This window comes from Paralichthys olivaceus, chromosome 18, assembly GCF_024713975.1.
Source record: "Paralichthys olivaceus isolate ysfri-2021 chromosome 18, ASM2471397v2, whole genome shotgun sequence".
Lineage (NCBI taxonomy): Eukaryota > Metazoa > Chordata > Actinopteri > Pleuronectiformes > Paralichthyidae > Paralichthys > Paralichthys olivaceus.
Window position 1 is genome coordinate 3527570 of NC_091110.1, and position 16410 is coordinate 3543979.

Here is a 16410-nt window from a genome sequence, read left to right on the forward strand (position 1 = left end):
GAGACATGTCAGTGTTGAGAAAAGTTCTCCTCCATCCACAGTGGACATTAAGCAGCAGCCTGGATACATCTTATACAGAGAAGCTAGCACTTACTGATCTGCACTGCTGACCCACTACACCACCTACTAGTGGTGGGAGTGGGGTAAGATGCTTTTATACCCTTGTGATGAGATAAAAAGTCCACTTGGTAAATGACAAGACTGACTGACTTCTCAGATTTATGCTGCTGTTAAGTGTGCATCATTAAAAAGGAGATCATAAGGTGGGATGTGACCCCCGCTTGTATTACACACACTCACATTACGAAACTCTTTGAAGCTCAAGCCCAACAACGACTGCCTCCCTCCACAGACGCCCACACAGACATCACAGGAGTCTCAAATGCGTGATTGTTCATTAACCTCACCGTCTAACTGGAAATAGCAACATACACCCCATTATTAGTGAGTCATTCCTCCTGCAGTTTATCGCTCCTTTGCTTTCAGTCTTTTTTTCTTTCAGCTCCATTACTCAGAGGCCTCTCTGGTCCAAAGGCACTGAGGAGTAACCAGGAGATCCCAAGATGTATGGCAAGGACAGCAAATGAGGGACCAGTAGTATCATTGAAGACATATGGGTAATTCTGCTTTAAGAAAACTCGGACTTCATTATCGAGAGGTCCAGACTAAAATCAATCGCTATGAAATGTTGGTAAAGGCTTTCATGTTCCGTCTTGACTTTGTTCATCTTCTGACATTTCACAAAGTGCAAAAGGACAAATCCTAAACCAAATGACTAAAGTGGTTCCCAGTTTTTCCCCAGACACAGGACTGAGTTCAGAGTTGAGCAGAGGTAATTTCTCAACAATCTTTAAAATAGTTCCTGCAACATTTGTTTCAGATATTGATAAACTGCTCATTATGAGTTGTTACACATTAGGGATTCTTGCTTGTAGCACCATCAACTGGTCAACATTCCAACTGTAGTGTATCACATGATGCTACAGCTCAGGAGGTAGAGCTGGTTGAACACTAACCAGGAAGTCAGCAGTTCGATCCCTGTCTCCCCTACTCTGAAGTGTCCTTGGGCTGTATACTTAACCCCAGATTGCCCCTGGTGGCTGTGTCAGAGGTGTATGATGTGTGATGGAGAAAGTGTTTGGGGTGAATGGGTGAATGGCAAAACTGTATTTTAAAGAGCTTTGGCCATCAAGACTAGAAAAACACTAGATACTGATAAATAGAAATAAATACCTTATCATATAGCTGCTGACTCATCATAATATTAATTCATGCTAATGCTGAAAAGCTACAGCCTACAACATGACGGTAGTAAATTAGTCCCCATTTTGTTTGTGTGTGGTGACGTAATGCACATTTCTGCCAATGGCTTCACTCTGTTCCACAGATCGACAGGTTGTAGCTGGTTAATGCACAAAGGAATACAACAATGCTTCAGGAAAAAGAGCAGAAAAGGAGGAAACTAGCAAATAAAAATAGATGAAAAACAAAGTCAGTTGTTGCAGTTTCTGTGTAGTCATTGTGAAAATGTTGGCGTGTTGATGTTAGTGTGATGGCATGTTGCATTTCACTCACAGCTCTGCAGTTTATTAGTATGGCCTCACAGAGCGTCCACCAAGGAGCTTAGGTGTTCAGCCGTTTGTCTGTTTTTTAGCAGGATTATACAAAAGCAACTGATCCTGAGAGGGTGGGGTAAAGCCAAGGAGGATACCATTGTGGAGGTGATTCAATGCCTTTATTGTCACTGTAAGCGCTGCATACAATTAAATTAGTATGGTAGGGTATGACTATTAAAATTAGTTTGGAAATCAGTATAGTAACATTAGTATGGTGGTCTTTGGTGCATTCAAAAACAAACATAACAAAAGGGGTGTATTAAAGGTACAGTGTTTAGTGATATCTAGTGTTGAAATTGCATGTTGCAGCTGAACACCCCTCACCTCACCCTCCCCTTCCAAACATGAAAAAAAAACTGTGCTAGCCTTTAATTGTCATAAAAACTCAAAAGGTGTTTAGTTTGTCCAGTCTGGACTAATGTAAAAAACATGGTGGCCTCCGTAGAGAGGACCCGCTCGATGTAAATATAAAGTATTTAAATATAAAGGACCTTTTCTGGGGTAAAGAAAACTACAATTCATACAATTTAGATGAAATGAACTAGAGAAAACATCATGAGGATTATTCTCCATTACATTTCTGCCAATAGATCCCTTTCAACTAAATCTTACACACTGGACCTTTAAGGGTGCTTAAATGAACAATTGAAATTTGGTGTGGATTAGGATAATGATCTGGATACATCTGGGCTCACTACATGCATAAGCAATATTGTAATAAAGTGGACAATCATGACAGAGGTATACGACAGCTGGGAATATGGTGACATCCCTTCAGCAGTGCAAGAATCATGTACCATAGGACCAACTCTGTGCTCTGTGAGCTGCTTATGCTCTGGTCATTTGGTGCTTGAAGCTGCGACTGTAAATCCTTATCCCGTGTCACATTTTTGAGTCATTCACTCTCTGATATCACCGCACCATGTTCAAGTCATTCTTTCATTATCTCCCACTGCTGTTATCTTTCTCCCTCCTGTGCAATTCTCTTTGCACAGACAGCTGAGGCGCCAAACTGTGAGCACGAGAGACAGACGCAGAGGGAGGATAAAGAACGGACAAGAAAAAAAAAAGAAGAGAGAAGCGGCGATTCCAGCAGCCCGGGATAGTTGCTGAGACAGCAGAGTTTGAGTCTGTCTGTGTGCGAGCAGATGTCTTACAGCAGTATATGAACCAACACTGAGAGCAGAGAAGTAGGAGCATATCTCGCAATTAATACCAAGCAATTAGGGCCCACTCCACTCCAAGCGAGAGTGTTAATGTTAAATCTGTATGTGTGTGTGTGTGTGTGAGATAGAGTGCGAAGCAGGTTATTTGCTGATGTGCACTTTTCTCCAGACATGTTATCAAATTCATTTACAGATGGGAAGCGGTGAGGTACAGTAGCTTCGTCTGGCCCCGCTGCTGCTAATGGGAGTGATAAGGTGGAAGGTGGAAGAAGCGGAGAAGAGACAGGAAAGAGGAAGCAGTGTGGTTATTTTAACCTACATCAATTTACACTTCCATCAGGTGATAGAGCAGCTAATAGAGCGAATACTCTATTGTTGTGCCTCTGCAGCAGTGGGTTTAGGCCTTTTAGCCTGGGCTGGGTCACATGGATTGTGCGTGCTTGTGAGCTGCAAAGCCTCATGTGATGCAGCTCATGAGAGATCTGTAACAAAGGAAAAGTTATGCCTGAGCTCCCTGTGGTTGTGACCAGGTAGTTTCCCGGTGCGTCAGTGCTGCGCTCTAGTGGCTACATCGAAAATCAGTGTTTCGTGTCATCTCAACTTTCACGTCTGGTGATGCTTTATTTTGCAGATCCTCTAACTCCGACAAGATTTCCTGGAAGAAGTGTGTAATCTGGAGCTAATGATAGGGTGTAAAGCAAGAGGAGTGATCTTTGGATATGGGCACTGCATCTATAACACAGAAAGCTGATAGAGAGTTTTTGTGCGTTTAGTAATTTTGCTTTATAAGGAACAGTAAATGATTGATGGATGTTAAAGGTCTCAAATTAAAAAAAACTACAGAGACTTCAATACAAATTCATCTGCATGTTGTTTTTAATTTACCTTAAAAAGATATTGCAGGAAAGAAAAGACGTCATAAAACATCAGGTGTTTATGTACCTGGTAATGTCTTTAACATAACATGCCTAACTAGCAGTTAATGTTTACTTTCTCTGAATGTCTTTACCTGATCTCCTCCACTTTGTCTTGCTGAACAGATCTTGCATTCAGTAATGAGTTCAAGGTCTCCTGCTCTACAGAAGATGTTGGTTTTGTCATTCACTTTGGACAAAAAGCATCTGAAGAATGAGTACAGTTAAAAGATGCTACTTTTAGTACACCTTTTAATTTGGAAAGCCTGATAAGTAATTATGTGCCCGGCCCTACTGAAACCAATCCAGAACCTGTAATTCCAACTGACTGCTGCGTAACAAGACACTCTTTTGAGTCTGAGCACAGCAGGTCAGCGGAGATTTGTCTCAAAAGACATATAATATATAATTAAAATGAATAAATGAGTCGACATTAAAACAAAGTTCGAGCAAGACAACAACAAATAAACTAAATAACTCCTCACTACAAGAGTGTCTTTGAGCTTTGTCTCTATAAAAGGCACCTAATTACACAACCAGTACATTTTCTGGGGAAATGATTTTAAGATCACAGACCCATAAAATAAGGCATTTATTTTCTTATTGCAACAACACAAACAGACAATATGGTCACTAGCTCCTTCCACAGAAACATCCCAAGTGTCCATGGGCAGATTCTTATTCTAGAGCCAACAACACATTATTGGCACAGATTTGCAGAGAGTGCCTGTTTCAGGGTTGAGCACCGATGATCATAACAGAAAATTGAATGTCTAACTGCGCTGCCTGTACTTTGTTGAAGCAGATCTATAGATTTCAATATGTGCAATTATCTGGGTAATTATGTAATTGTTGGATGAGATTAGCTTAATGAGTAAAATGCATGCTTGTCAACTGTTATTAATCATCTTATTAATATTTGCGGACAAGCTTTCCTAAAAAATAAATAAATAATTGAAAAACCAAAAATACCCCAAACACTGAAATTACTATCTTATGGTGTTTTATCTCTGTTGGGCTAAGAAATATGTTTTTTGATTTTTTTTTTGTGGATTAACTGTCTAATCCTATTATCTATAAAATGTGAAAGAACTGTGAAAAATGGCCATAATTTCTCTGAGATCTGCAAACAGTTATTATTTCTGTTAAGCTATTGATTAATCGGTTGAGTTTTTCTTGATGAACTAATTTAATATTTGTTCTGCGAAGGGTCAAAAAAATAACTATGAAAAACATTTTCAGACGCTGTATTCTGTCCAACTAACAGTTCAAAACAAAATGATGTTCAATTCAAAAATAACCAAAACATAGAAAAGCAACAAAACCTTCACATTTGAGACTTTTTCTTGAGTAAACAACTAAGACAATAATTGTATTAAATAAACTGTTTCTGTTGACTAATAAATTAAACTGTTAATGACTGTATCCCAGAACACAAAGTGATGTCTTTATTGTCTGGTGAGTGACTCAGACAATAAATCAATTATCAGATTATATCCCTGTTGTTTAAGTGGCCAATCATTGCAGCTATAAATCTTTGTGAGGAGAAGTTTAACTGAGTTGAACTGTGAATATAAAGGAACAACCAGAACCAGTGGAAACACACTTGCCAGAAATAAAAACATAAATGGAGCACACAAAGTGAAATATCTCCCTGTCGGAGAAACTCGCTCTCCTCACGTGGTCTGCAGTAAGTCATGGATTACCCTACTGACCCAGACTGAGTTCTCCATGACACATTTCACATGTAGCACAAACTCCACAGAGAACATTACCATCACATCAACACAGTCCCGGGTCAAGTCATGGGATCTTAGTTTTTTGTCCAACCTGGGAGGAACTGGAACATGAGGAAATTAAATCTTTTCCCTTGGTTGGATCAAATTATAATATAAACTCTGTCATGTGGCCAACCTTCCTAAACAGGCCATTTTAGCTCCTGAGACCCGCTTAAAGGCTCCATGCTTTCTCTGCACGCATGTCAGTAATATTTTTGCAGCGTGTGGTCACAGAGTAGTTTGTTAATGACAGGGGAAGCCTGAGCGGTGCGGGGCCAGCTCCACGGGCCCTCTGCGTAAACAGGCGTAGCTGGCTGCCATCTGGTTGGCTTCCACTTCAGAGCAGAGAGCCCGTCGAACGCTTACTGATGATCTGCACTGATTCCAGCTACAACTCCCGCAGCAGGATATTTAGGAACAGCTCTGGATGGTAACTTCTAACTTACAGCCACACGATTAAAGGCTCAGTTCACCCAACTCACAAAAAAAATACATATTTTCAGTTTCTTTCAGTAGTTAGAGTTTGTCCCTGAGAATCCTGCCTCTATTCTTGAGTTATGAAAGTGAAGGAGAATTATATTTGTGGTGATCACAACATGGGAAAAAAGCGTCCTTGTTGCTCAGCACAAGGGCAGGGTCAAATAAACGTGAATGAGTCTTGATTTGCCTCAACATAACAATCAAGTGTTTTATTCGTTCGCTCGCCTGCACAGATTAGGAGTGAATGGAAGGCGAAGGTTTGCTTATGTGTGACCAGGCCCTAATCTGAAAAACAGCCTGTCAACAGTTTCCATAGGGACTATTTCTTCTGTAGTTCCCAGAGAAGTCTGTGAATTGAATTGAGCAACCAATTCCAGCAAGTAAGAATTATTATTAATGACCTCGATCAATCTAACTAATATTTCGCTTTGGGAATTCTAATTATTTGTGGAAAAGTAAATAAAATGTGAGTTTTGCAGAACCAAAGCCAAAGTCATGGATATTGATACAGGAAGTCTTACCTGCCCAAAGCGATGATAGTACTTAATAGTAGTTACTGCTGCAATAACTGTCAATTTCTTTCTTTATTTTGCTCATATTATATTCATACTCATTTTACCACATATATTTATTATTTAAGTCATTTCAAACAAAGCAATTTTGCACCTTGTCTCTTTGTGTTCTTACTCTTTGTGAATGTTGACCTGCGGCTGTGAGACAACAATTTCCCAACTAGGATCAATAAAGTTCATCTAATCTAATCTAATATTGAATGTGATGTAAATCTATATTCAGAATAGTTGTAGATTTTTTTCTGCTGACAAATCAGCAAATCTACTAAGTGTTTCAGCTCTAAAAATCTTGAATATCTTCAAACCTGGACGTATAGAACTGAAACTTCTTTAAGTTTTGCAGTGAGGAACCCCCAGAGGAACATCACCTAAGTCTAAACTCAGCTCTAAACAGCTTTTTAACATGTAATCAAGCTTTTTACAGACTCATTTCTCTCTTGAGTTGTTGGAGAGTGAATAATGGACTCACACTGATCATGAGGACACAGACAGGACTTAATCGTATCATTGCAACATGTAAATGAGCAACTGTTAGCAGGTATATGCAAATGTACGGCTGGGCAATTAATCAATATCAATAATAAGTCTCCTCCACATTCATATCAATCAATCAGATTTTATTTGTATAGCTCATACTCACAATTCATTCCAACCAGGCGGCCACCCTCAGCAATACAGCAAAGGTTCAATATATATTGATATAGTACTTTTGCATTGTGTATGCACAGTGAGGAAGTATAACACATCCTTTACCTCAGATTTATAAAATGTTTTGTTTGTCATTCTCCGCTCATACGGAACAATGTAAATCCACAATCTTCACTCGGCTTTCAACTTCTAATGTGACATTTATCATGCTAATTACCAATATAATTTTTGGCTACATTGCCCGGTACTCATATCAACCCTAAAAGGAGATGGACCTTGTGGTGAGATTGTTTTTTCAATGTAGAACTTTTGATTTTCCCATGAACCCCTAATGAGGGCGAATAATCCAAAAACTGAGTCAATTCTAAGATAATTTATCCTAAACCTGATGCAGCCGCGGATCTGCTGCTGTGCCTCTATTGTTGGACATGAGAGGACCAAACAGATGTCTTTATCCAAGGGACCAAAGAGTGAAGCAGTTTGTGTGCAGGAGCAGACGTTTCCCAGACTGCTACAGACTTAGGAATCTGAATAAATGCACTGGTGTGTGGGGGGGAGAGAAAAAGCCTCTTTGAACAACTTCACAAAAACACACAGAGCGAGTGTGGCAGCAAACATTCATACACAAAACAGTCAGGTCTGTCGGAGGAAAACACAGAACGAGTCGAGAGAAAGGCTCTCGCTCCTGCCACAGTTTGTGACTTCATTTGAATCACAAAGAAACTAAAGGCTTTCTCAAAGCTCTGCACTGAATGTGACGACAAAACGATAAAGCTGCACAGGAACGCAACAAGAAAACAACATCAAAATGCAGAGAAGTTTTGTTCTTCTGTACAGTGTTGTTATCCTGATAAGCCCACAAACATGTGCAACCTTTGACAAGCTACACCCCTCTGTTCCCATGACCGGGTCGCGCTTTGTGTGTGTGTGTGTGTGTGTGTGTGTGTGTGTGTATGATACAGTGAGTGTGTGTTTGAGCCTGTTGTGCCAACAGAAAAGTTGAAGGGGGCAGCAATGGGACAAACTGTGGGAGGCAAAACAGAAAAGAAGAAAAGAAAAGAGAAGAGAGCAAAGGAGACTGGGCTAAGAGCAGAAAGAGAGAGCTCAAGCAGAAGTAAACGTTCCTCTCACAGACTCTCTCTTATTGGTAGTTCATTAGTCTCGACCTTGCCTTTGACCCACGGCGAATGCTGCAGCAAGCCCACTGCTATGACACCGCCACTATACAAGTCACACAAACACACACACACACACACACACACACACACACACACACACACACACACACACACACACACACACAAGGAATGCTGCTTCTGTTATTGTCTTTAAGTGCCAAACTCAGGCCAAGGCCTGGCCAGGGTTCGGAAAACAAAATAACAGCCGTGCGAAGCTCTCCCACACACCCACACACACACACACACACACACACACACACACACAGACACACACACATACATACATACATACACACACACACACACACCCAAACAACACTTCCGTCCATTCTCTCACACAGAGAAAGGAAGTAGAGTCGAGCTGGCCGGGCCCCACTTGTCCAGACAGAGGTAGCTTGGCAAAACCCTGTCTCAGGCCTGCCCACTTCCCAATCTGGATGGATTTAGAAGACCCTCCTGCCCTCGCCATCCTTCACCTTCCTCACTGCTTACTGTGGTGGTAGATGTAAAAAGTCCCCCGTCTTCAGGTGCATTTCATAATCTGGTTAAAGTGGCGGAAATATGAAACACTGCACATTTTAAGGCGACTCTTTCTCCCTCACATCACTGGACCTCAAATGACTAATCACTACACTAGTCACCTCTCATTCAATACTTGAGCAGGTGATTTCCAGTGACAGGTGATCTCGGCTAAAAGGTTGACCTGTACCTGAACCCCTGAACAACACGAGGAAGTCATCAGAGAGGGGAGCATATTGATTGCATCAATTAATCAATTTGATGTAGAATTGTACAGCCCGTATTCACAAATCACAATCTGCCTCATAGGGCTTTAACAAGGTCAACATCCTCTGCCTTTAACCCTCAACAAGAGTAAGGACAAACTACAAAAAACCTATTGACGGGAACAAAACGTAGAAACCTCAGAGAGAGTAGCATGTGAGTAGACATATTGTATATCAAACAGTCTTGTTGTAATCATAGTCCATGATCAGCTGCCACCACGATCACAAGTCCTTATGATGTATGTCCACTCCTCTGTATATATACATGTATAAAGCATTAGTGAGATGATTTAGAGAAGTAAAGAAACCATCTATTCATCCATCAGCATCCATCCAACCATCCACTTAATGGATACATCCACTCTTCTAATGAATAAAATACATTTCCCACTCATGGAGTGTGTGTTTTAGCGGCAGCCTCTTACCTTGGGCCATTTGGGGTTGATGAGACGAGCTTTGATTGCGTCATCCAGAGCAGTGCCGTACTGACCCAGTCTGAGATAGGCCGCCGAGCGGTTACTGTACAGGATGCAGTTCTGGGGGTCAGCGGTCAGGGCCTCGCTGTACAGACGCACAGCCAGAGCATACTCCCCCTGCTGGCACGCCTGGTTACTGCGACGCACGCGCTCCAGGAATTCGGCTTTGCTCAGACCGGAGGGGCCACAGCCCGTTGGTCGTTCTGCCCGTTTCAGTGTGGCCACTGAAGGGATCACAGGGGACGAAGAGGAGGAGGATGAAGAAGGAGGGTTGGTGGACCTGCTTGTGGAGCGAGAACCAAACAGGGAGAACTGCAGAGTAGAGGGGAAGGGAGAGGAGGACAAGAGAGAGAGAGAGAGAGACGATGGTTAAAAGTCTTATTAATCAACATACGTCAACAGTCACTCATCAGGAACAACCTGAGCTGTACAGCTGTGCAGCTAAGCAGGTAGAGAGGGTTGTCCATTAACCAGAAGGTAGGTGGTTTGATCCCCTGCAGCACAGGCAGGCAGGTCGTTGAGTGACAGACAGGTTCGCCAGCAAATACTATCATGAAATGATTGCTCATGTTTATCACAGTCCTCTGAGGGACACAGACACAGACAAACGTGAAGAAGATTTCAACAAATGGGATAAAACGTGTTTCAGGACAAACACTACCTTTAATACTATAGTTAGAAGAAATGGCAATATGCAATATAATGTGTACATCGAATCCCAACCCCTGCATCATGATACCTATTGTATCCCCAGATTGTTGCCAATACTCAGCCCTACTTAAGAGTTATATGCAGTCAACGGGAGAGCAAAATTATCATTTTCATGAGTAGAATAAGAAAGAAATGTCATCATTTAATCTCTCAGTGGATTTAACTGTAAAACAAGACCTGTGAAGATGATGTGAGCGTGGCTGTGGAGAAATTACCTGAGACAAGAATCTATGGCCACACATGTGATTGGTGAGGTATCAGTGACCTTGGCCTTTGATATTTGACCAAAAAATCAAATCAATTCATCCTCCAGTACAAGAGAACTTTTATGCCAAATTTTAAGAAACTCCCTAAAGGCGTTCCTGAGATATCATGTTCAAAAGGATGGGATACATGGATGGACAAACCAGAAACATGCCTCCAACCACATCTGTCATCACTGCTGAGATTAAAAAAAAGTGTGGATTGTGAATGTGCTTTTGGCAGCTTTCATCAAAGTCATAAAAAAAAGACTTATTCATCAGAACTATACCAGGGACGACACAGAAACTGCACCAGCCTCATTTGCATGATATGATACTGGAGTCAGTGGCAAGTGGGACCAAACTGCTGCGTTCACTCTTCTCTTCTGTTCGGTGGTAACGGCTCAAATTCCTCAGGGAGATGGAGAGAGAGGAGGAAAGTCAGACAGCGACTCAGACAGTCAGATGAGGGTTTCTGTTCATTTCACTGTCACACCCGCCGAAACTTTGTGTAAAATGTGCACACTGAGGTTAGCTCTCTGTAGCTTTAACATTGAGGCGCTGCCTCCCTCCCCGATCTGGTGTTTCCAAATTTGTCCTTTCACCAGAGCTTACACCAAGGCCTTCATTATACCTCTCTGTTCCTCTCCCTCTCTCTCACACACACACACAAACACACAGTGGACATTATAGATACACACTTCAAATATGCAGGATGGAGGGATTCCTTAAACTTCCTAAAACTTGCAAATGCATCAACCGAGAGTTTTGAGTGAGAGGCAAGAAAATGCACGAAGTTTTTAAATTTACGTTGGGCTGCTAACATTAGTACAAAAACTTTGACGCTATTCTAGAAGTTTTCAAACTTGTGAGAGATGTGAGGCAAATATGCTCTGTGAGGTGAAAGGGACGGATGCATGCAGGTGTAAAACGAATTACATTCCAGGAAGTTAGTCGTAATCTGGCTGCAAACATGATCAGCAGATGCAGCAGCAGCATCAGACTGCTGCAAACCCCGCAGCTAGACAGAATGTAACATACAACAAGTGATCCAGAACAACTTGTAAGATTTCTTCTATTGGAGAGCAGCAGGACAAATCCCTTTCAACACAGCAGCTCTTTAGTACTTGTTATTTATGCACATGAGACTTTCCAGAGCAAATGACACATTAAGCTTCTCCATCTTGGCTCATCAAGTGACTTCTGGTGCACAGTAAGTACTGCCTCAGTGCTCTCTGTTATACTCATGGCATTTTTAATCAAGTACACTATGCCTCTGACAGATGGCAATGGGATTCATTTGGAAACAATCAGAAGCAGCCGTCCGTAATAGTGAGATTTATGTCTGATTTTTGTCACTGATCCTGCCACAGCCTCTGTAACAGGGAGTGTAGCAGTGAATAGATTTAATCCAGTACCAAAAGGAAAGTCTCTAAAAAGTGTTGGTTAATTGTTCAGATCCTGTTTAGTTGTTCAGTTACACTACTTACAATTTTAAATGCTGTGCTATGAAGAAAATGATTTCTTATATGAGGACCTCAAATTCTTGTTAAAGTCACCTTCTCTTTTTTTCATTGAAGATTAAAACCAAATCATACACGGTTCTCTCCAGAAGAAAAATATGAGTCAGTTACAGACTCATTTATTTTCCCAGAAATAGTGTTTGTAATGGTTATCTCAGCCAAGGAGGTCATGGTTCCATCTCCGTTTCTCTGTCTGTCCGTTACTTAGCTAACAGGATTATGAAAAACTTACTGGACTGATTACAACGGAACTTGGAACGATGTGGTACGGGTCAACATTGAGAGAAAGGGTGCTTGACAACATTTTCACTGATTTCTCAGAGAATAGTTCATGCAGGGTCTGGATCATACATGTTTAAGTGTCCACACCCACATAAAACAAATCTAGTGAATTTAAATGTGGTTTCATAAAGGGACTGTTGGGCCTTGGCTTAAATATAGTCACATTTAAATGAATTGAATTTTAAAATACGAGAAACAGCTGTAAACTCCCCTCAACGTGCTTGAAAGCCCTTTGATTGTCCAGAAAAATGATGCTGACAGCCTGGCATCAGTGTCCTCATTGTTAGCTGCAGCCCTGAGGGGAGCTATGACACATTAGTGCTTGACCCACAGAGCAAATTTCCACAATTCACCGTCCTTTGGAAGTGCCAATTCGACAGCTGCTCTCTAAAAGGTGCCATCACTATTAATGGATGCATCATGTTGATGTAAAGCACAGATATGACAGAGGGGATATAAAGCAGAGCTTGTTTAACATGTAACCAGGGCCACGTTTGCAGAAGTAAACAAAGGAAGCCACATATTGAAAGACGTAAAGCTCTAAGCCTATTACTACTGAGCTAGAAAACAGTAGAAAACACCGATGGGGAGTTTAGTGTGGACCTGTGCAATCACACAGTTTACTTTCTGTGTGGGATGTGTACATTGTTGTGTTACAATGTTCTTTCAACAAAAGTCTGACTACACTGGAACCTATCCGGAAGCACCTGCGCACAATCTGTGCACATGCTGAGGGAGCATCAGTGAGTTCAAGTGAAAAGTGGAAAATATGAGAGTGGAGTTTGAAGCATTGAGCGATCTGTTCCATGTTTGACTAATGGCACAGTTAAAAAGTCCACACAGGGTGATTAGTTCTCCTTAAGCCACTGCGTCGCTTCATGTCTCCACAAAAGCACAGTTGGAGTTGGAGAAAGTAAATAAGTACTATATATTCAAGTTCTGTAGCTAAGTACAATATTGAGCTCTTTCTACTTTACACTTTTCAAAGCAAGTAATGCACCTTTTTCACTCCATCTAATTAATCTTTTATTTAATCTTTACTTTGCCACTTCAAATAAATCATACAAGTAGTTATTTCTGCATAGTGAAGACTTTGATATTTGGAGTTTTTCGTATATTTTTATTTCTACACTCAAACTAAGTTTTGAACGCAGGACTTGACGTGTTGCAGAGTATGTGTACACCGGGGTACTATTTCTACTTTTACTTAAAGGGTAATTCTGGTAAAAACGTTTAGAATCTATCCAGTAGATCCTCTCTACAGTCTCAACACAGCAGTGGCTACAGTGTAATCTTATGGGGCAACAGCAACAGTCCACAAAATGTCCACTAAAAGGGTTTTTTGCATTCTTTTTAACATTCTTCCTCTGTGGGCATAAAGTCACAGCACCCACAGGAACATCATCAGTTTCCAGAGCTTAGGAACCATGCAACAGCTCGTTGTCCCTCCTCTGCTGGTTGCCTCTCTCTCTCTCTCTCTCGCTCTCTCTCTCTCTCTCTCTCCTCATTCACAATTCAATTTGTAGGAGCTCTTCGTCTGTATACTCCTGCTCACACAAACAGGAATGGCCATCAAAGTTAATTGCTTCTTCAACACTGTCCACATCAAAAAAGGTATTGAGCCAGAATCATTTCTCTAAAATCCAAACTCCTCTCTCTGACCCTCTCTCTCCCGTTTCCACCTCTGTCATCCTGCAACAACCCAAGTCCCATGAGATGTGACAGGGCGACCTGTCGTTGAGCGATACACATAATGTTGCCAGACTCTTAGGAAAGAACCAGATCACAAATTGAGCCTTTTTTTGTCAAAAACATTGCAACACTGTAGCCGCTGCCGCCATGTCGTGGCTGCCGGGAACGGTGATCTACCCAACCGAAGTTTTTGTAAGTACCATTCACAAGATCTGGGTACTATACCTGGCACTGTTTGTGAAATTATTCATTTTCATTCATCTCTTTTTCTCATCAAGCTGATGCATCAACAGGTCTTCATTCTGCTTTGTTCATTGATGCTCACGCTACTGCAGAAGCTAGTTTTCTTTATGTCTTGTTTACAGGCACTTCACAAAACAACAGAACTGAACAACATGTATTTTATTGAATGATTTACAAGCTTAGATGAGGGAAAGGCCTCAGTGAACTTTTAGAGAGCTGGAATTCAAAATATACTGGAGGATCTACGTTGGAGCAGATTGGTTGGGGCTGACAAGCAAACAGCTGGGAAATTCTTCGGTGAGGTTAAGTGAATACACGCAGTCGTATATAAATATGTAATGTTCAGTGGAGCCTCCCCCACGTGTGCTCTGGACACCTGCACAAAAAGAGTGCAGCTCTGATCACCACTCACTTGTATATGACAATTTGACTGTGATGGCGTGTCTGCTGTTGTGAGGTTGATGACTATAATTCAAATCTGTGCAGATAATAATTAAAAAGAAAAGAACGTGCCATATGAAAACTCTGATTTGTGGTTTAAGAGCTGCAGCCTCACAAAATAAGACATTGCTCTATAAAAGTAACAAATAAATTCATGTTATACTAAAACTGCAAATTGTCCAGTTCAGTCATTAAACTGCCCTGGCATTGATTTGTACTGTGACTTTGTAATCTGTAATTAAGCTTGTTTTGATTTGTTGTGTCACATGGTCTGTGTTAGATGTCTGTGGCAGCGTATTTACACACACACACACACACACACACACACACACACACACACACACACACACACACAGTAAGAAGTACACACACAAAAACAGTTGACAAGATGGCACTAAGTCACTCAGCAGGATTTTTGCACTGAAAGTGTGTTATTCTAAGTGTCAATGCTGACACAATAACTAATAGGTATGTATTTGATGGCTTGAACACTAGAGCACACATAAACAAACACACACACACACACACACCCACACACATATATACTTTGAAGAAAATGTCTGCCTGAACATGAGTTTGCAGAGGAAAGAGTTCTCTCACACACATACAAAAAGAGACAGGAACACAACATGAATATCCTGTTCAAGTCCTTCCAAGATTACACACACACACACACACACACACACACACACACACACTTCCCCTGTCTCCTGTCTTACTATTCCCAGCCCCTTTTTTCAGTCCAGGTCAAGGGGAGTACATTCCTGGAGAACAACACAGAGACACAGACATAAACTGTGCAGCAGAATAACCTGAGCGAGAGGAAATTGTTTCCCTGAGAGTGAACCTCTGTTCTTTTAATATAAGTCATGTTGTAGGTGAGGGACTGAGACAACGAGCTATTGGCTGAAATCCCATGCAGAACTGTATTTGAAGCAAGGATACGTAATATTACTATGAGTATAAGTTTGAAGTCAGGGATTAAGACTAAAGATAACATGGTTTTTATAGGCAAGTATGATGTGGCTCTAATTAGATGAATGAAATAATTAGCGCCTGGCTGATATTTCTGTGGATTACAGGTAAAATGATTAATGAAATAATTGATAAGTTAGTAGACAACTATCAACCGATTACTACTCTCATAATAATTCTCTAAATAAATTGTTATAGCTAATAAACCCTACCCTTTCTGGTTCCAGCACCTCAGATGGGAATAACGCTCTTTGTCATATATGAGAGTAAACTGATTGTTTTTTAAGTTTTGTACCGACTGTTGGACAAAGAGAAACTTGAGCTGTATTACAGACAAAACAATCAATCAAGACAATTATGACTGATTACTTATAGTGAATTTGGAATCATGATGCTTATGGCTGCAATTCAACATTATTTTCATTACCTCTGCCAAGGAGGTTATGTTTTTATTGGTGTTTGTTTGTATGTTTGTTAGTTTAAAGGATTACGCAAAAAATACTGACCTGATTTCAATGACCTTATGTGGAGTGGTGGGTCATGAACCCATTCAAATTTGGAGTATAGCGAAATAAAGGGACAGACCTTTTCACTTTCTTTAACATGTTGAGATAGGGCTTTAACATCGGCGGATGTATACGCTCTCCGATCACCCTTCCAGTTAATCAGCAGAGCCATCCTTCCTACA

The 16410-nt window shown here is 41.0% G+C and overlaps 1 protein-coding gene across 1 annotated transcript in view; it reads right to left on the reverse strand.

Annotated features, from left to right (window-relative positions):
* The window catches only part of ttc28 (tetratricopeptide repeat domain 28), a 126656-nt gene that overhangs the window by 108085 nt on the left and 2161 nt on the right, over positions 1 to 16410 (reverse strand). Inside the window, exon 2 of the mRNA XM_020082539.2 lies at positions 9563 to 9925. Coding sequence (XP_019938098.2) covers positions 9563 to 9925 — 363 coding nt within the window. The remainder of the gene's footprint in view (positions 1 to 9562; positions 9926 to 16410) is intronic.